This window comes from Lynx canadensis, chromosome A2, assembly GCF_007474595.2.
Source record: "Lynx canadensis isolate LIC74 chromosome A2, mLynCan4.pri.v2, whole genome shotgun sequence".
In the NCBI taxonomy this organism is placed as follows: Eukaryota; Metazoa; Chordata; class Mammalia; order Carnivora; family Felidae; genus Lynx; species Lynx canadensis.
The window spans coordinates 156,855,343-156,875,406 of NC_044304.2; the positions used below are offsets into that span (position 1 = coordinate 156,855,343).

The 20,064-nt window shown below is 51.0% G+C and overlaps 2 protein-coding genes across 2 annotated transcripts in view; one reads left to right on the forward strand and one right to left on the reverse strand.

Annotated features, from left to right (window-relative positions):
- LOC115502040 (olfactory receptor 2F1-like) overlaps nt 1–20,064 on the reverse strand; it is a 342,928-nt gene that overhangs the window by 175,891 nt on the left and 146,973 nt on the right. The window lies entirely within an intron of this gene.
- The window catches only part of CLCN1 (chloride voltage-gated channel 1), a 33,125-nt gene continuing 17,063 nt past the window's right edge, over nt 4,003–20,064 (forward strand). The window contains exons 1-12 of the mRNA XM_030308641.2: nt 4,003–4,245; nt 6,832–6,952; nt 7,321–7,452; nt 8,023–8,151; nt 8,405–8,538; nt 9,676–9,753; nt 10,840–10,918; nt 16,233–16,358; nt 16,646–16,730; nt 16,937–17,038; nt 17,529–17,613; nt 18,071–18,220. Coding sequence (XP_030164501.1) covers nt 4,066–4,245; nt 6,832–6,952; nt 7,321–7,452; nt 8,023–8,151; nt 8,405–8,538; nt 9,676–9,753; nt 10,840–10,918; nt 16,233–16,358; nt 16,646–16,730; nt 16,937–17,038; nt 17,529–17,613; nt 18,071–18,220 — 1,401 coding nt within the window. The 5' untranslated portion in view covers nt 4,003–4,065. The remainder of the gene's footprint in view (nt 4,246–6,831; nt 6,953–7,320; nt 7,453–8,022; nt 8,152–8,404; nt 8,539–9,675; nt 9,754–10,839; nt 10,919–16,232; nt 16,359–16,645; nt 16,731–16,936; nt 17,039–17,528; nt 17,614–18,070; nt 18,221–20,064) is intronic.

Below are 20,064 nucleotides of genomic sequence, written 5' to 3' on the forward strand. Positions count from 1 at the left end.
CTGACCCTGGTTGGCTGCACCCCAAGGGAAAAGGGGCCGTCCTCAAGAGAGGAAGGGATACAAAGTTTCAGAGAGGCTAGGAAATTACTGGAACAGTGGGAGTAAGCAAAGTACCCATTTTCAGCAGGGGAGAGCTTCTTTGTGGGGTGCTACGTTTGGGAATTACAGCGCAGTAGCGAGGTTTCTGACCTGGATTGCATGTCCTTCCCGCCCCGCCCTTGAATGAGTATCAGGTTGAATTTCACAGCTCCCCTCCCTTCCCCCCTGCTTACCTCTGCCAGGGATTCTCTGCTAAAATTATCCCCTCCCTGAGCTGGGGGCTGCCCTTCTCTGCAGCTCTCCTCCATCCAGCTTCCTCTTAAGGGGGAAGAGGAAATTGGGCCATGAGAGCAGAGTCGTGATATTAGGGGAGGGCAGGGCAGGCGCCTGGACCGAAGAGGGAGACAGGAACACGTGCACCTTCACAGGCCACCCTCCCTGCGGGCGCATGAGCTGGTCATTTTCCACTTGTTTTCTCAGATGGGGAAAATGAGGCTCAGACTTCAAATAACACAAAAAAGGGAAGAAACGTAGCTTGAAGGCCATGAAGTCTACAATTAAATAGATTTTGAATGCTGGCTCAGCCTTTTGAGGTATTGGAGACCTTGGCTAAGTTACCTAGCCTCCTGGAACCTCGGTTTCCCTTAGCTGAAAATGAAAAGTGTTCTCCCTTAAAAGGTCCCCATGAGGATTAAGTATGATGTGTGGTGACACAGTATTAATGCATTACAAATGCCTGAGAATTGTGAACTCTGGCAGAATGAGCTTCAGTTCAATAATATGCATTCATATTCAGTGCTTGCTATGAGGGCAAACACTAGAAGTTTTTTGCATGCATTCTCTTATTACCATAACCCTCTAAGTTACTGCCTTTCTAAAGAAACTGAGGTCAGGATGTGAAACAAAATGTTAGCTTTAATGTATGCTCTTAACTAACAGTATGACTTCTGTGACTTCCTAGCATGAGATTTCTTTTTTCCTCTTCACTTTTTTGGGTTATAGGTTTTTCCCACTGGGCTGGGAAAATAAGCCTGAGACCAGAGACTATCCCATCTTTGCACTATTTAGGTAGAGAATAGAGAACAAGTGTATCATGTTTGAGAAACCAGAAGGGAAAGAGACCTCTCCAGTGCTATCAGGAAGGCCTCATGCAGGCCTTGGAAGGGACCAAGTATTTGTAAAGATCTGGGGGGGGCAGGGTCCAATGGGGAGTAGAGAAGCTACTACTACCAGGGAGTACAATTAGAAGGTGTGTGCGGTTGCGGGGGGGGGGGGGGGGGCGCAGAGTTAACAGTTGCCTAGGTGAAACAAAAGCATGTGGTCATGGGTTTGATGCTAGACTAGATGTGCAGAGGGAAAGTGATGTCTGGAGGCCGTTAAAGACAATGTAATCGTGCATTGTCCAGTGGGCTGGGGGGCTGGATTTGAAGAGGTCTGAAAACAAGGGTGTAACCCAGAGAGAAAGTTCATGCTTCAGTTGATGGGAAGCTGTTGGGCGAGGGGGCAGGCAGTGGCTCGTTCACACCCACCTGTACTCCAACACACACTTTCCCCTGCACATGTGTCCCATATGGTCATTTTTGGCAACCTCCCTTCAAATAGCAATTCCATAAGCCTATAGGTTTTACTTTTTAGTATCATAGACCCCAAGAAAATCTCTTCAAGGGGCACCTGGGTGGCTCAGTTGGTTAAGCATCCGACTTCAGCTCAGGTCATGATATCCCGGTTCGTGGGTTTGAGCCCTGCATCAGGCTCTACACTGATGGTGCAGAGCCTGTGTGGGATTCTCTCTGTCCGTCTCTCTGCCCCTCCTCCACTCACTGTCTCTTTCTCAAAAACAAAAAAATAAGCTTAAAAAAATATATTCAAAACCCCAGAATAATTCATTCCTTACACAGTATACATACCTTCTAGAATGCGTGCATGCTTATAAATTTGTTTCCAGATTGTGGAGCTTTTCACAGAACTCCCCAGAAACCCATCTTCCAAATAAGAACCCAAGCATTGTACCTATGGGTAGGGGGTGGTCATAGTTTACATGTTCTTTTCTCCGTTTTAAAGACTTTAGTTAAGTACTCTCTACAGTCAGCATGGGGCTTGACCTTACAACCCCAAATCAAGAGGTGCACACTCCCCCAACCAAGCCATCCAGGCACCCTGACATTTTATTTTCTTGTTCTCTTAAAGATGGCAACCCATGAGATATTAACAATTTCCGATGTCAGACTCAAGTTACTCACAAATCCCTGCCCTCAGCGTTAGCAGCAGTAGGTTGCCTTGACTCTCCCAGTTTCAGAATCTGGTTTTTCTACTTCACAAGCTGGTGTTTCTACTTGGCTTGGTGGAGTGTGGATTTTCCCAGTCCCACTGATCTCTCTGCCTTCAAATCCTGGAATCTATAACCAGGTCCTGATTTTCTAAGGAAGCATGAAGAAACAGTAATTGTGTTAGATACTTGTTTCTCAGGATTATTGAGTGTCTATAGAAACTGGCTACATTCAGGAGAGCCCTTCTCAAGCGTGACGACGTTTTCTGTTTCTAAAGTTCCCCCCTCCCCCAAAGAACCTATTTTGACTTTGGCACTCTATTCTTTCATCTTACACCAAATCATTAGATCTCTTTCCTTACGTTCTGCCTGCAGAGAAGGCATCTGTCAGCCTTCAGGCCCTCACACCAGCACACATTTGTAATCATTGGCTGTGGATTATAAGCCTTCGAGCTCATAGGGTTGGTGTTAGAAAACGTGCTTTTAATGGCATCCACCTCCCCTGCTTTGGACAGTGCCATTTAGCCGAGGTCAAGGTTTAATTGCAGAGCAAGTGATTGGTGTCAGTACCCTGCAGTCCCTGAACTTGGAATACCCTGGGGCGGACCCCACTTGGTGACAAATTCTAAACTATGCGTTGGCTCATGTTTGTAACTTTTCTTCTATAGTGAGGAGTTCACAGGGGAAGGAACGTCCTAGGAAACTTGGCTTAAAAAAAAAAAAAAAGACACCAGATAGGGTAGTTGGGCCTTGGCCAAAACTTATTTATTGACCCGAAAAAGGAGGAGTAGCAGAGAACTTCCCTGTCATCCTTTTTGTTTGTTGGGCTCATGATGAGAGACACTCCCTTCCCCCCCCCCCCCGACCCACCCCATACCCCTGACCCACTTCTCCTTCTCCCGTGTTATCTAACCTGCCCTGACAGACCTAGGCAGGTGCTCCATAGTCTACATGGAGGCTCCGTCCCTCCCCGAGAGTCCAGGCTTCTGGTGTGACTGACATATCTGTCTGGGAAGTGGGAGAAAGGCCAGAACCCAAGGCTGTTACCCCTGCTTCCCACACCCAGTGGGTAATAAGAGTGGCGTCAAGGTGATGACGCCAAAGCATTATTAGCGGCCTCTGGCAGATAGAAATAGCAAAGCTGGAGGGGCAACCTGAAAACTGGCCGGGATGGGAGAGTTGGCCCCACAGATGAAGACTCAATCTTGGGAAGATACTGAGCTGGGAGCAACTGGACAGGGAAAGATGGCAGAGAGGCACCAGTTACTCCCTCAGGTGAGTTATCCTCCGGATCCCTCCGTCCAGCACCCACCCCTCACCTTTCCTCGGGGAAGCGAGGGCAGGACACCCTAAGGGTGCAGATCCGGTGCCCCCGGGAACACACAGGTCTGAGTGTGCAGAGCCCCTCTCCATGCTGGTCTGGGCGATGTTTATAGGGGGCCCAGTGGCTTGGGGCTGGAAGCCTCCTTGTGACTATGGAGGGGACAGGGCTGCTGGCCCCCACTGAGGGAATTCCCTGCAGGCTGTCCCTCAGGTTCTTGTCCCAACCCCTCCCCCGCACCCCTCTCACACCTGCTTCGACCCCAAGCAGATCAGATGTGGCAATGGGGGGGGTCATGTGACGGAGAGATGGCTATAAATAGCTGGGGGTGGGCATGGTGCCCCAGACGCCTTGGGGACAGGCAAGAGGACGGGCTTAAGGAGCTGTACTGGGGGAGGCCCCGGGGCGAGCAGGCCAAGGCCTGGCCCAGGGAAGGAACATGGAGCGGTCAGAGTCCCAGCGGCGTGGGGGGGAGCAAAGCTGGTGGGGTAGTGCCCCCCAGTACCAGTATATGCCTTTTGAGCACTGCACCAGCTACGGACTACCCTCCGAAAATGGGGCCCTTCAGCACAGGCTCCGGAGGGACGCAGGCCCCCGTCCCAACACCCGCCCCACACAGGTAAAGTCCAAGGGGGAGGGGGTGGTGGAATCCGGGGGACAGTTGTGTGACGGCTGGGGGCGGGTGACTGAGGAATCAGGTGAAAGCGGGAGAAGTGTTGTGTTAACTTTAAAAAGTACATGGTGATGTGTTCAAAATACGAAAATCCTTCAAAGGGCTGAGCTTAGCTAAGCGTGCGTTTATAGAGATCCCATCCCCTTTTTTTATATAACCCTGACTAACAGGACACCCGAATCCTAGGGGGGAAAGGCATAGCCACACAGGCTTGACTAGCCCGTGCTTACATAACCTGCCCAGAGTGGTTGGCGTGGGAGCCCACACCTCTGTGTGAAGCTGCCTCTTACTCCCTCACCCCCACGCAGACACCACCAGCTCTCTCCCTGCTGACCCTCTGCAGTGCGCGCACAAATAAACGCTTCTGCACAAGGCAGAAGAAAGGTGCTGGGGTTAAGTGGAGAAAACGAACTGGATTGCAGATCAGTGATCAAAGGTACACCAGGGTCAAAATGAGCAGAAGAACCGCAGCCTAACTTTCGGGTGGGAAGGTCGATCAGGTAGGAGTCCATCAGGTTGTAGGCGCCCCGCCCCGGGGAGGTAGGGGTGTGCGTGCCTAGTGAGCTCACTGCAGGCGTCCGGATGGGTGGGCTGTGGACATCTAGCACGGAAAAGGGGACTGATGGCACAACTATGAAGGAAAGCTTGCGAGGTTGCTGCAGATAAACAAGCAGGTGATCCGTGAGGAAATGTGTGTGCACGTGTTTTAGCTAAAGATGGCGGGGAGGGGTGGGTGATGAGGGGATGCAGACAGGGCAGGGAACCAAGGGGTGGCTGTGCAGGTGATGTCAGCACTGGGGGACGAGAGGATCCACGCAGCAGTCTGCATCATCCGGAGATGGAGATGGTTACTAAGGGCACCTCTGGGGAATCAGTGGGGGTGGGGACACAAAGTCAGGAGAGATGGGAATGGTGAGTGCGGGGAGAGGGGCTTCCCGGAGAAGGTGGGGCCTGGCCTGGCCTTGCAACACCAGACGGGATTGGACAGAAAGGCCCCTCCTCAGGGCCCTGCTCCTCTCACCGGTCACCACATGCTTCGGTGGGGTGAGTGAAATGCCGTCAAGGCGCGGCGACAAAGTAGCAGGAAGCTTCGTGATGGAGAAGAATGGTAAATTAATTTCAGAAGTAGAGCTGGCCTGAAAGAAGAGAGGTTTGGACTTAAGTTTTTCTGTTTCATTTTTATTATGGAAAATTCCAAACTTAAAAAATAGACCCATGTAATGAACACCCAAATGCCCCTTACCCAGCTTTCAACAATCACCGATATTGTGTCTACACTGCTTCACCTCTCCTTCCCATTCCCAGCCTCACCCCTACACACCCGTGAATCCCAGCACCCCCCTCACACTTGAGCTGTCCCTCCCTTCCCCCAGCTCTGCTCTGATGCGGTGCCTCGCCCTGAAACACCCGGCACAGATTTGGCTCTCTCAGGTGTTTCCCAGCCAGGGTTTGGTCTGCAGCACCCCCTTCCTCACCTCCACACCCCCTTCCTTGCCTCCACCAGCCTGGGGCCCCAGACAGCTGAAACAGCAGGTGGAGGAACATGCACTGATCCACAGGGGGAGTGTCTGCTCTCTGGGGCCAGGTAGCGCAGGGAGGGACACACTGTCTCGCTCAGTCACCCACCTCATCCCAGAAGACAGAACAGCCAAGAGCTGGGCAAAGAGTGTGCTCCTGTCCAGAACTGGGGCGTAAACTCTGCTGCTCATATTGTGAAATCAGATCTCTCCCACCCAGGCTCTCCCAGAACCGGCAACACGACCTGGCCTGACCCCTGGCCCCAGAGGACGGAGCTAGTGAAGGGGGGGAGGACAGACCAAAAGCAGTGAGAGCCCTTGCTCCCCTGGCCCCAAACACACGTGTTCTCCATGGGGATGGGAGCAGAGGGCTCCCAGATCTGAGGGGCGACGCTCTGTCCTCTCCCCGTAGTGTGAGCGTCTAGTAATCCTGCTATGGGAAGTCCCTTACCAAGACTGCTTCCTGATTGTGCACATGAGCACAGGGAGGTGAGGCGGGTGGGCTTCCTCTGAACTTGAGAGAGCATCTGAGGGGCCTCAAGAGAGGCCAGACACACCAAGGCAAAGAGAAACCAAGAGTCCCCTGCTAGTCTGTCCTTGCTGGTCCACGTCAGGATTCCTAGGAGGGAGGCCAGGCAGAGAAGGGGGGTCTGGGATAGTAGGGAGAGGCTGACACACAGTAAGCTGGGTCACACATAAAACACCTGATTGACACGGATGCCCCGTCTTAGCAGAGTTCCTGTGTTTCCACTTTAGAGTGGAAGCTGGCCTCCTTGTCATCCATCAAGATGAGGACAGAGGTGGGGTGAGGATGGGTACAGGGGTAAAGGCGTCCAGAGTGGGAGTGTGTAGATGGAGCATTGAGGGCAGGGACCACCACAAAGTGACCCTACGTGAGGCTCTCAACGCCCAGGAATTTAAAAAGCTGTTTGTTTCCTCTGTGGGTCTGGGTGCTTCCCTCCGTCTATTCCTTCGGACTCCAACAAAAGACGTTTTCCATTCCCCCTGTGTCCAGATTTATGGCCATCACAAACAGCAGCCCCCGCACAAGGAGCAGGGCATGGGGATGCCCCCGAAGACGGGCTCCAGTGACAGCCTGGACAGCAAGGATGAGGATCACTCTTCTAAATGTCAAGGTGACGGGGACTGAGGAATAAAGGGATCTGGAATGGAAGGAGGCGCAGGGATTAGGAGAACTGGGACATCCCCACCGCCTGTAGCTCACTCTCCGCCCTCCCCTCACCCACACCCAAGCCCCCCTCCAAGCAGTAGGGAAAGGCATCTCTCTCTGCCTCCTCTCACCCTGCCTGGCTCCCTCCTCTCCCTCCCAGCCACCCCCAGGAAAGGAGACTTAGAAAGAACTCAGGTATCCCATGGGCAAACCCAGTGAATGTGGTGCAGAGATAGACAAGACCCCAGGGGCCCAGCTCCTCTGCTCCTGTCCTCAGTCACAGCCCAGAGCAGTGACCGGTTAGCCGCTCTTTTTGTCTTTCCCTCTTCCCAGACTGTATGCGCCGCCTGGGACACGTGGTAAGAAGGAAATTAGGAGAAGACTGGATCTTTCTGGTGCTCCTGGGACTGCTTATGGCTCTGGTTAGCTGGAGCATGGATTATGTCAGTGCCAAAAGCCTTCAGGGTAGGTTTAACCTGGTCCTTTACCCTCAGCCTCTCTTCGCACAGCGGTTCCTAGAGTTTCTAGAGTTCCTGCCTGGGATAAGCTGGGCGTGTTTGGGGGAGGGGGGGCGCTGCACAGAGGAGGTCTGGCCCAGGAGAAGACCAGACCCGGACCCAGATGCACTTCTGCCCCTTCAGCTGCTGCCATACAACCTGTGGGTGCCCCTCTAATAGGGTGACCAGCTCATCCCCTTTTCCCCAGGGCTTTTCTGGTTTGGGCACTGACCACCCTGAGTCCCAGGCACCCTCCCCCCACCCCAGGTTCTGAGCAAACTGGGGCAGCCTGCAGTCTCAGCACTCAGAAGTGGGGTTCACAGACTCTACCTCCTACAAGTGGTGGGAACTTGGACAGGTCACGGCACCTCCCACAACTCGGGCTCCCTTGTGTCCAGTGAGAACAATACCGTGTGGTGAGGTCAGACGGGGTGGCCAGGCCGTGAGGACGCTCCTTGCACACTGTGATGTGCTGCACCATGGGGGTGCGGTGACATCCCGCCACGCTGGGACTGAGCTCAGGCACGTGTCTCTGCAGCCTACAAGTGGACCTATTACCAGATGCAGCCCAGCCTGCCTCTGCAGTACCTGGTCTGGGTCACCTTCCCGCTAACTCTCATCCTCTTCAGCGCCCTCTTTTGCCACCTCATCTCTCCCCAGGCCGTTGGTGAGAACCTCCTACCCCCCCATCCGCTCACCACCCTACCCCTGTCGTGTCATCAGTGTTATCTCTTTAGCCTGTAGACCCTTCCAGTGCCCTTCCTCCCTCGCTCAGCCCCTCAACCCGACTGACGGCCCTTTCCCCTGTCTTGCCATCGTCTCCCCACCCACGCCCATCACCACGTCCGCCTGTCTGGATGTTTGTCTCCCTTTTAACCTCTAGCTGGAAGCGGCACATAATCACTCTCTGAACCTTTTAGGCTCCGGGATCCCTGAGATGAAGACAATACTCCGTGGGGTCATCCTGAAGGAATATCTCACCCTCAAGGCCTTTGTGGCCAAGGTTGTGGCCCTGACTGCAGGGCTGGGCAGTGGCATTCCTGTGGGGAAGGAGGTAAGTCCACTGGTGCTCGGCAGAGGGCAGCACTGAGCCCGGAGGGAGCTCTGGGAGCCTGAGACCAGGGGCGCTGGGAGAGCCAGCGCCAGGGTACAGTAGGGAGGGGAAATACTAGGGAAGGTCCTAGTCCTGGAGCAGAATAACAGAAGTCTGAGCCGGTAGGGCCTTAGAGCAGTCTCCTAGACTGGGCCCTGTTGACATTTTGGGTCGGGTAATTCTTGGTTCTGGGGGGCTGCCCTGTGCATTGTGGAAGGTTTAGCAGATCCCTGGCCTCTACCTCCTAGATGTTGGTAGCGCCCCCTCGTTTCGAGAATCAGAATGCCTCCAGATATTGGCAAATTTCCCTGGGGGGTGGGGAGAGGGATCTCGCCCGGTGGAGGACCACTGCCTTGGAGGCACTTCAGACCAGTTTCCTTGTTTTAATATTACGGAAGCTGAACCCCAGAGAGAGGCTGTGTTTTTTTCAAGGTTATACTCACGTGCATTCTTGCCCGGCCACAATCGGGAATCCACACGGCAGCCAGAGTCTTTTCAAAATGGAATCAGTACTGGCAGAACCTCTGCTTAAGAACTTCTAATGGCTTTCCAGTCTTCTAAAAATCAAGTACAAACGTCTCTCTGGGGCCTAGGAGACCTGTGCTGATCTGGCTTCTTTCTGTCTGGTCTTCTGCTCTCCCAAGCCGCCCTTGTTCACTGCGTTTGGGTGACAGGGTCTTCCTGTCCCTCAGTCACAGAAGCTGTTCCCGTCCCAGGACCCAGCGTGGAGCGTTCTTCCTCCTGACACCCACGTGGCTCACTGCCTCATTTCAGTGGAGACCCTACTCAATTGTGGCCGTCCCCGAGTGCCTTCTCTAAACCCACATCACACCCTAGTCTGTCTGCCTCTCATCCTTTCTCATTTTCCCCACCTGTAGCCTCCCTGAAATGCTGGTCCATCTCCCCACCCCCACCCCCCACCCACCACCCCCTTCCCCTCTGGAATGAAGTTCAGGAGGGCAGATCCTCTGTCGTGCTCACTGCCGCATTTCTGGCACCCAGCTCAGTGCCTGGAGCCGTAAAGCTTGTCCAGTGAAGGACGCACAGCCTCCGGTCTGGACCCCTGCTGCTGACCCCTCACCTCCCTCTCTCTCCCAGGGCCCATTTGTGCACATAGCCAGCATCTGTGCTGCTGTCCTCAGCAAGTTCATGTCAATGTTCTGCGGGGTATATGAGGTAAGGTTGAGAAAGAAAATGAGGGACGGGCTGTGTGTGCTTAGGGCGTCGGGAGGGCTGCCTTTGCTCTGGGCTGGCCGTGATGCTGAGAGGGGGCGTCGCGCTAACCCACGCTCCTTTATTCTACACACACACCGCGCCCCAGCCCCCCCCCCCCCCCCCCCCCGCCACGTACCCCAGCCTTTTCCCGGCCGCCCTTCTCCATCTGCTCCCCGGCTCCTCCAGGCCTGCAGGCCCACCAGCTCCCATGCTGCCCCTCGTCAGTGCCCCCCCCACGCCCCCCCTCCCACCCGCGCCCCATCCAAGCTCCGCCCTTGCCTCCTGTACCCACCCTGTCCCTCTGTTTTCCTGGTCCTCCCCACCCCATCTCTCGCAAGCACTGCTGCCGGCCCTAGCCCTCCACCCTCCTCGTCCTGCGTGCTTCTCTGTTGCAGACCGTGTCTGGGCGGCTTGATCTCCTGGTGCCGGCCTGTGCGGTGGGCGTGGGATGCTGCTTTGCAGCCCCTATCGGAGGCAAGTCCCACTTCCTCCCTACCCCGGAGCACGACCTGGAAGGGGGTTTGAGTGGCTGCCTAAGCTTTGGGGTGGAGAGGGTGCTCGCTGAAGGGACTGGTGGGTGGGCATTCAAGGAGTGACCCCGGATCGCAGCCCCTGGGTTCCAGGCACCCACGCTTTTCCGCCAAAGGGCTATGTGTTCTTTCGCGGCTGGCGGCTGTTTTATGCAGGCTTTTATTGGTACCGTTTGTCTGAAGTCCTCTCTGTTTCTCTTCCTATCGACACTTCTTGCCCGGGTTGTCCGCATCTCCAGCCCCTCTCTGATGATCATTTATTGGCTTACCTGCCTTGCACATATTTACCTTTTATTTCTAAGTTTGGCTTGCCCTATGAGGTCACTTCCTGTTTGCCAAACTAACTGAGTATCTCTTGACCTGGGAATCACTGGGGGAGTTGGGACCACTGTGAGTCTCTGTGACTTAAGCCTCTCTTTCTGCCTTATTCCCCACCCTTGCCTGTTCTCCGTTCCTCTCTGCTCCCCTTCCCTGCCCCACCCCCCATCTCTCTGTCTCTCTCTCTCTCCCCTAGTAGCAGCCATACTATTACACTGACATGCTGACTGTGGGCTGTGCTGTGGGAGTTGGCTGTTGTTTTGGGACACCACTCGGAGGCAAGTGATTTACCCCCTCCTACATCAGTCCACTGCCTGGCCCTGCTCCCCAAGTGCGATACTGCCAGTTAAAACAAAAGTATGACAAGAACAGCAAACTTTTAGTGAGCATTTACCGTGTGCAGGTGATGTTCTAAGCACCTTACTCCTGCTAAAAACTGTATGAGACCGACAGCACAGAGGAGAGGGAGGAGAAAACTGATCACAGAGAGGGTAAGTGACTTGAGCAAGGCCAGCCCATTAGCAAGAGGTAGAGTGGGGAATGAAAACCAAGGCAGTCCCCCCAGTCCCCCTACTTGTAATCAATAAAGCCTGTCGAAATTGTTGAACACCTTTGCCCTCCACTTATTACGTCCTCTAACAGGGGACCTTATGTAGTGTGTTCTCCACGGGAGAGCTTCCATTGTGCGTGTTATCAAGGACACGGGGGTCTAGGTGCGGTTATTCAGACTAATGGTCAGCTTTAATGAGGGCTGCGGACAGGAATTAAAGCACCTTTGCTCCCTGACAGCAACATAAACCTGAGATTAGTTCTCCCCACACATGAAAGGCAAAGGGCAGCTTTTCAGACTGTTTTCTTTGTCCTGGGTCACTAACAAGTGGGCACAGACAGAGAAAGCAGCCGTGTTTACTTAGTGGTGAGTCCGTTGTAACAAGATTAACACAGGAGGGACTACATGGATCATTCATTAATTGGATTCATTGGTGATAAAAAGGGCACCGAGTTGACACTGGGGAAACAAAATTGCCGGAAAAGCATATGCTCCTTAAACGTTAGAGGTAGCTTTTCAATTATGAAAATGTAATCAGTCCCTTCTTGAGGAGTGCGCAGGTAACTCCCACGTCTCAGCTCAGGAATGACTTACGAGTAAGCGTTCAGAGGGAGCAGAAAGTGTGTTATACCCGTTTGTCCTGATGCTGTGCCCAGCGTAAGATCAGCTAGCATCCTGTCTGTACTTCTGGTGTCAGCTCTTGTCATTAAAGTCACCAGTCTCCACGAGTGAGGGGTGTATTTGAATTTCTGTACACACTTCAGTGCGTTTGAATTTCTGTACACATGAGACATTCACACTTAACATTTGTACCCACTTTCACCTTTACTTTCTCTTTTTGCCTTACAAATCCAGAAGGTCTAAAAAGCATTTTCAGACAGGTGGGCTTTTTAAATTTTTTTTTTTTAATCAGCCAGATTATTTTAAAATGAAGAGAATGTGTATTTTTTGCATAAAACTGGAATGTCTAGGATGAATGAGGAAGGTTTCTCTTGGTCCAGTGTAGAATATAGGGAAGGTGGTAAGGGAGCAACAGGTAAAACATGGCTCTTGACCCGAGAAAAGGTTCAGTACTGAAAAATTAAGATGCCATTTTCAGGGGGCGCCTGGGTGGCTCAGTCAGTTGAGCATCCGACTCTTGATTTCAGCTCAGGTCATGATCCCAGGGTCTTGGAATCAAGCCCAGCATTGGGTTCTGTGCTGAGCATGGAACCTGATTGAGATCCTCTCTCCCTTTCTCTGCCCCTCCCCCACTTGCGCACGCATGCACACACTCTTTCTCAAATTTTTTAAAAATTAAAAAATAAATACCCTGGAAGGTAGGCTTATTTGATTATTTTTCTTTTTTTAAGAACATAGAGTAATTCTGAAAGAAAACATTAGTAAAACGATAATTTATTCATTATATAGCCAACTCTTAATTCCTTACACTAATGAAAGAAATCTACTTCAACAACCTGCTAAAACGACAAACATCTTTTTGCTTCTACCGTGTGCCCTCTGTGCGGTGTGCCCTCTGGGTGTGCTGGATCTCATACTCCCAGGGGCTCACAGCTGACGGGGTGGATGGGCAGATAAACCCATCATCATAGCCCACCCAAAGAAGTGTCTCGATGACAGTTTGGGCAAAGTGCAAGGAAGACAATGAGGACAGGGTACTTTGGACAGAAGAGACAGCATTGCAAAGTCAAGATCTGGGGGCTGTAATCACAGTAGATGAGAGCATTGTTAAGAGAAACAGGAACAGGAAGTGAGTCTGCACAGGGAAACCATGAAGGAAGGAAATCATGAATCGTGAAGGTGCTCACAGGCCACGCACAAGAATGTAGATTCTATTCTCTAGGCCACAGTTTGTCCAAATGTGTTTTACAGAACATGGTTCTCCATGGCATTAATAGAGGTAACATGTGAAAAGTGTTCCAAGGTCAAATAAGTTGGAAAAACACTGTGTTAAACAGCTAGTTCTTTAAACTGGAAGAGTTATCGGAATGTTGGATATGCTGGCATGCTTTGTGAATATGCAAAATGTGGCTCCAGTACAGCATTTCCCACAGAATCCCTTCTGCAAGGAACTTCTCATAAGACTCAGAGGACCTCACAGATCAGGCTTTTGGAAATGCTGTCACGGGGGAAGGGGAGCCATGGAAGAATTCTGTACAAGGAGGGGAGTGACACACGACAGGCCCGGCACATCCATCCAGTCCCTCCAGCAGATGCGTGCAGAGTTGGACCAGCCTGTGGATTAACGGGATTCAGTCTAAGATTAAGAAGAAGGCTATTGTCAAAGCCCTGATGCCAGATGATGAGAGACTGAACTGAACAGAGGCAGAAGAGAGAAGAGGATGATACATACGGATGATAGAAAGTAAAATTGATGTGACCTGGTGGTTGATTTTATGTGAGGCTATAAAGGATGAGACAGAAAGAGGAATCTGGGCCAACTCCCAAAGTTTATTCCAAGGAAAATTGGGTGGACAGCGGTGCTGGTCAGCGAGACAAGGAATATGGGACATGAAACGGGTCTGGAGGAGTTGATCCATTTTACTTTAAATCTACTGAGTTTGAAGATCCAGTGGCATAGCCGACTGATACTGACCAGGCAGCTGGACTGTTGAGTCTGAAGTCCAGGAACTGAGCTGAACACATGGCTTTGCTAACAAGTAGCCTGTCGGTGGCAGTTGAAGCCATGAAATGGAGAAAGTGTGTCTGTGAGTAGCAAGAGCAGGAGACCAAGGTCAAGGCCCTGGCTTGGGCAGGGGCAAAGGAGCCAGAGGGGGAGAACAGGGAACATCCAGGGCGGCAGAAGAGAGCTGTACCACGGAACAGAAACCAGAGAGTTTCCAGAAGCTGTTTGTGTTTTTAATGCTTTGTTTGCTCTTAGCGGCACATTTTCTGCTTGGCTCAGACTAATAGTAAAATCAGTTCTCATTCCTGAGTATAGAGTGACAGACTGCTGGGGAAAGCATCCCAGAACCACATCATAGGAAAGAAAATCTAGCCCAGGGTTTCAAAATATGGTCGTAAAATATTCATAAGTTGGATAGCTTACACCCCAACAAATCAAAGCTGACTTTGTTTTATTACTGGTAAAGAAAAGGAGAGAGACTTCCTCCACCTGCTCCCCACACTGTGTCAAATCCTCCTTTCAGCCCAAGGAGACAGCAGCCTTACCGGCCGTGATTTGAGGAGCAGGGGCAGAAAGGGTGGCTGGCAGCTCCAGCTGCCCCAAATTCCCCCTTCCCTCGCTCCGCTCTCTGAAATTTCACCCGTTCTGTTCTCTCTTGTTCTCTCTCCTCCCCTTCCTGTCCCGTTCACCCATAGAACAGACAGAAAGCCCCGACGATGTGTCAGGCATTGTATTAGGTGGTGGTTTCCAAGGAACTTTTGATCCTAGGGGGAACTCAGAGATGGAAACACATAACAAGTGCTCAAACAGTCCAAAATTCTGAGACAGTCAGCTGTTTCCACCTGACGAGGGGCACCAGGAGTGCCTTCCCAGAGAAGGTGACTTTTGAGCTGACTCCTAGGGACCCTCGGCCAAAATGCTGCAGCTACTCTGTGAGGGAGTAACCGACAGGCCACCATCCTCTTGGCGCAAGTAACTTACTCAACTATTGACTGTCACCTGTGAAACAGAGCGGGGCGGTCCCGGAGGAGTCCAGAGTTGTGACTTTGCATGTACAACAGGGAGAAAAACATTGGCTCGGACAGAAGCTGCTACCTGAGGGGTCTCAGCCCAGCAACCGTTCACCGTGGGGGGAAAGGAGGAGACGCACCTTATCTGGTTCCTGGTTGCTCTTGGGCCCAGTCCTCTCCTCCACTCATCTAGTTACATGCTGCATTTTTCTGGTTTCTCTTCCTCATTTTCCATAAAGATGAGGCTTAGCTAGCTACTTCTTCTTGCCATCAATTTTTATCCTGCATCTAATCAAAGTCCACTCCTGTATTCTTAATACGTTCAAAGGTTATTTTCCTTGCTGTCTCTTGAATCTCGCTTTTAGGCCCTCATTAGCGTTCCTCACTTTGTCCCTCCCTCTGCTTGCTATCGGTGTGTGTATCGACCTCCTCATTTTCCGCTCCAGCATCTGCTCAGAAACAGTGCTATTTAGGCCTTTTAATTAGCTTTCCTTCTGCCCCACTCACCTTTCTGAAACAAAATTGTTTTTAACTCCTAGCCTCTTGGTTTTTCCCCTTGTTTTTGTTATTTTATGTCAGGTTTTTAATGTTAACTTTTTTTTTTAATTTGAGAGAGAGCACGCACAGGGGAGAGGGGGAGAGAGAGAGAGAGAGAGAGAGAGAGAGAGAATATTAAGCTGGCTCTGCACTCAACGTGCATGCACAGGGCTCAATCCCATGACCTGGGATCATGGCCTGAGCCAAAATCAAGAGTCAGACACTCAGCCGACTGAGCCGCCCAGGCGCTCCTAATATTAATTTTTAAACACTTTGATGAATCCTCTTCTTTTCTTGGAATATTGATTATTGTCAGCTCTCATGAAGGCTTCTCATGTTCCTTTTTCTTATTTGTTCCTTATAAAGTTGCCTCAAGGTATGTGGTACCTGGGAGGAGGGAGTAGAGATTGGAGGGAATGTGAAGGAGAGTTCCCGTGGGTCCTGAGCTCTGCCTCGCAGCTCTGCTGAGCACCTGCTCTGGAAATGTTTTCTCCCATAACTTCCCTGCAGAAACTTTGCAACAATCCTTAAGTCCCTGTGGCTATCTGACAATCGTGAATCCTACTTTCTAAGGGAGAGAGAAGGTGGGACCACCTGACCCCCTCGGTCTGTGGGTTGAGGACCACACTCCCCATCCCCCACCCCGAGCTCCCCTCTGTATCTTACTGGACCACATCCCCGGCCTGCAAACAACCGCCAGCGTGAGCAGGTGTATGTTTTAGAGCGTGAGGTTCCAGGAGACCATTACTTCCCACTGCTGCTTCCCCTCGTGATTCAGGTTTCAGCAAAAGCACCTCGGGGCCACAGGGTGGGGGCTGGGGGAGAGCCTCTTACTCTGTCTGGCCCTGACCACCCCCACGCCCCTGCAGGAGTGCTGTTCAGCATCGAGGTCACCTCTACCTACTTTGCCGTGCGGAACTACTGGCGAGGATTCTTTGCGGCCACGTTCAGTGCCTTTGTTTTCCGCGTGCTGGCCGTGTGGAACAAGGATGCCGGTAACAGGGAAAGAGGGAGGCTGGTAATGGGGCGTGTAGGCAAGCTCCTTAGGGCGGTTTAGAAAAGGAATGGATGGCATTATTTCAGAAGTGGGCCCAAGGATATAGAGCAAAGATATAGGTCCTGGATCACGGAGTAGAAGGGCAATGTTCAGCCATAAAAACTGGAAATTCAGTGGAAGAGGTGACATTGGCCTCGGAGGAAGGAAGGAATTGACCCTCGGCTGATGATTCTGGCTTCCTCTCGGGTCTCTGTGGCGCTCCCACCATGCCTTTCCATCCCGTAGTCACCATCACCGCCCTCTTCAGAACCAATTTCCGAATGGATTTCCCCTTTGACCTGCAGGAACTCCCAGCCTTTGCCATCATCGGGTCAGTGGAGTGCCCTGGGAGTGGTTAGCTGGGGGTGGGGGCAGGGCAGGGTGCGGCTTTGGGCTGGGAGGGGCCCAAGCTGAAAGCCTGGGGGCAGGTGTGGGTGAGTGTGAGTTGCTGGGGGAGGGTGGGCGCCTGGTATTTGTTTCCCTGCCACAGCCAGGTCTGGGATGAGGGTTCCATTGCTGTACGACTTGCGCCCTCAGGATTTGCTGTGGGTTCCTGGGAGCTGTATTTGTGTATCTGCACCGCCAAGTCATGCTTGGTGTCCGAAGGCACAAGGCCCTCAGCCGGTTTCTGGCGAAGCAGTGAGTCACTGCCCTTTTGTGTCCTACCCATTTACTTTCTGCTTTCTCCACGAGCCCCTCCCTTTTAATCTTTCTCAAAGGCTGTAAATGCCAATACATGACTTGCGATAAAATATAGAAGCCCTGATATTCCACATAGAGAGAGAACACGGTGTGGTTTGCCCGTTAAAGATTGCTTTTTGGTGGCAAGAACATTCTGTGTTTAAAGAGCTGAGGATGGGATGCCTGGGTGGCTCAGTGGACTGAACATCTGACTCTTGGTTTCAGCTCAGGTCATGATCTCACAGTTCGTGGGCTCTCTCTCCTCTCTCTCTCTCTCTCCCTCCCCCCGCCCCACTCCTCTCCCTCACTCACTTTCTCTCTCTCCTAAAAAAATAAAATAAAAATAAAGAGCTAAGTCTGCAGTGGGCTACTAGAACCCAGATAGCCAGCTCAGTGTGACATCCACTGTGGCTAACTTGGGGGGGGCTTAAATCTGTGTCTTTTTCAGTCGCCTGCTGTATCCCGGAATCGTCACCTTTGTCATCGCTTCATTCACTTTTCCGCCAGGAATGGGTCAATTCATGGCTGGAGAGGTCAGCTCCAAAGAGTCTGGGGAGGGAGGTGGGCGTCAGGTCACTGAGCTGGGACTAAGCCAGGGCAGGGCCACAGCACAGACATCCCTCCAGCTTCTGAGCACAGGTACTTTTACCCAAGTGTAGAATCTCTCCCCAAGAACAGACAAGAGAGACCCTTGAAAAATGAGACGAGAGAATCCACTTGTATGTTTGTTTGTTTGTTTGTTTGTTTTTTGGGAGAGAGAGAGGGAGGGGCAGAGAGAAGGAGAGATAGAATCCCAAGCAGGCTCCACGCTGACAGCAGAAAGCCTGATGCAGGACTCGAACTCATGAACCATGAGATCATAACCTGAGCTGAAGTCGGATGCTTAACCGACTGAGCTACCCGGGAAACCCCAGGAGAATCAGTTCTGTACAAAGTGCTAGCACCAAACATCCTTGGAGACCTGCCCCCTTTTGCTTCTTCCTCTCACAGCTGATGCCTCGTGAAGCCATCAGTACCCTCTTTGACAACAACACGTGGGTAAAGCATGTGGGTGACCCTGCAAGCCTGGGCCAGTCGGCTGTGTGGATCCATCCACAAGTCAACGTCGTCATCATCATCCTCCTCTTCTTTATCATGAAGGTACCCCTCCCTGCACTCCTGACCTCCTAAGCTTCTGTCTGTTTTCAACCTGGAACCCATGGTTTGCATAGGGTAGAAAAGGGTAAACTTCATGTGGACCTAAAAACAAGTAGCTGGAAACCATAGCACAGGTAAGTTGCCCATCTATAGGAGTGAGCCAGTGTCTATTCATGTCAACTTAGCGATGTTACCATCATTACCATAAGCCTGCTAAAAGTTCCACTTGCTAAGTGCTTAAGATGTCACAGCAGCCTGGTAAACAAGGACAAGATGGGGTTGAGCAGTATAGATGACTGTGGGAACACCTAAGATAAGCTAACCAAATCCCACCACATATTAGAGAATTGTATACTTCATTCTCCATGCATCTGATTATCCATTTTTGGATGATTTGCATATCCATTTTCCCTCTGTCTAGTGGGTAATCTCTTTTCTAGAATTGCAAAAGAGATAAAATATTTAAATCAATTTTATTAGTGGCTATATGTAATTTTTATACATGGTATTGTTCCCTAGTTAGGTAGCGAGGCCATGAGGATTTTACCACTCTCAAGCCTTTTTCTCCTAATTTCAGTTAGGAAACCACAACTGGTCTCTTACATCCGTTCTCTTCCATGTCTGCCCATCAAGGACCGTGTATTCCTAAGCTTCTCAGTCACCGCCTTATACAAAGATATTTTTATTTCCACCCCTAGTTGTGACATCTCTTCTGGCTGCTGCTTGCCTTTCTTTTTTCTCTTTTGATGATTGCCTTATTACTGACGGTGCGTGTTGCCTGTATGTTCCGAGATTTCCTCTGTATATTAGGGTTCTCAAGTAAACGACTGTCCACACTGAAACTTCATGCTTTTGAATACCTTGCTATTAACTTATCCATGATAATTTTTGTGAATCTATATTTTCGCAGGATATGAGTCACTAAGTTATATATGCTTATGGTTGGAAAAACTGTCTTTGTTTTTTGCTGCTCCTTTAATGTACTTGCCAAGGATCCCATGATTAAAGATACCAGGTGCTTGACACACCAGGTTCCGAGTCTGTGACTTACATTCTCAGGATTTGCTCTGGGTTTCTGGAAGCTGTATCTGTGCATGTTCTTTCCCATTCCACTCCATGTGGGTTCAGTGGGTCAACAGCGTCCATATTTTGCACACCTGCTTTATTAATTAGGTCCGTTTTTGTTTCTTCCTTCACAAGATTTGATATTTTTATCGTAAAAGTAGTCTCGCTGTCTTGTTAGGGATTTGACTTTTGGACTTCCAGTGCAGCGTTCATCTTCTCTCACTTATAAATCACAGCTTCCTGTAAGTAACCGAGTCCAAGTTTTGATAGCATCTCAGAATTTATTGTTCAAGGAAAATAATATAGACTGAGCTGTATGGTAACTTTGGGATCATATATACTTTTTTTTAAATTTTATTCAAATCCTTGGGGCGCCTGGGTGGCTTGGTCGGTTGGGCGTCCGACTTCGGCTCAGGTCATGATCTCACGGTCCGTGAGTTCGAGCCCCACGTCAGGCTCTGTGCTGACAGCTCAGAGCCTGGAGCCTGTTTCAGATTCTGTGTCTCCCTCTCTCTCTGCTCCTCCCCTGTTCATGCTCTGTCTCTCTCTGTCTCAAAAATAAATAAACGTTAAAAAAAAAAAAAAGAGGAAAAAAAAATAAATTTTATTCAAATCCAAGTTAGTTAAAGTAATGTAATAATGGTTCCAGGAGTAGAATTTAGTATAACAACCAGTACTCATCCCAACAAGGGCCCTCCTTAATACCCATCACCCATTTAGTGCATTCCCCCACCCAAGCCCTGCCTCCCATCAACCCTCAATTTGTTTTTTGTACTTAGGAG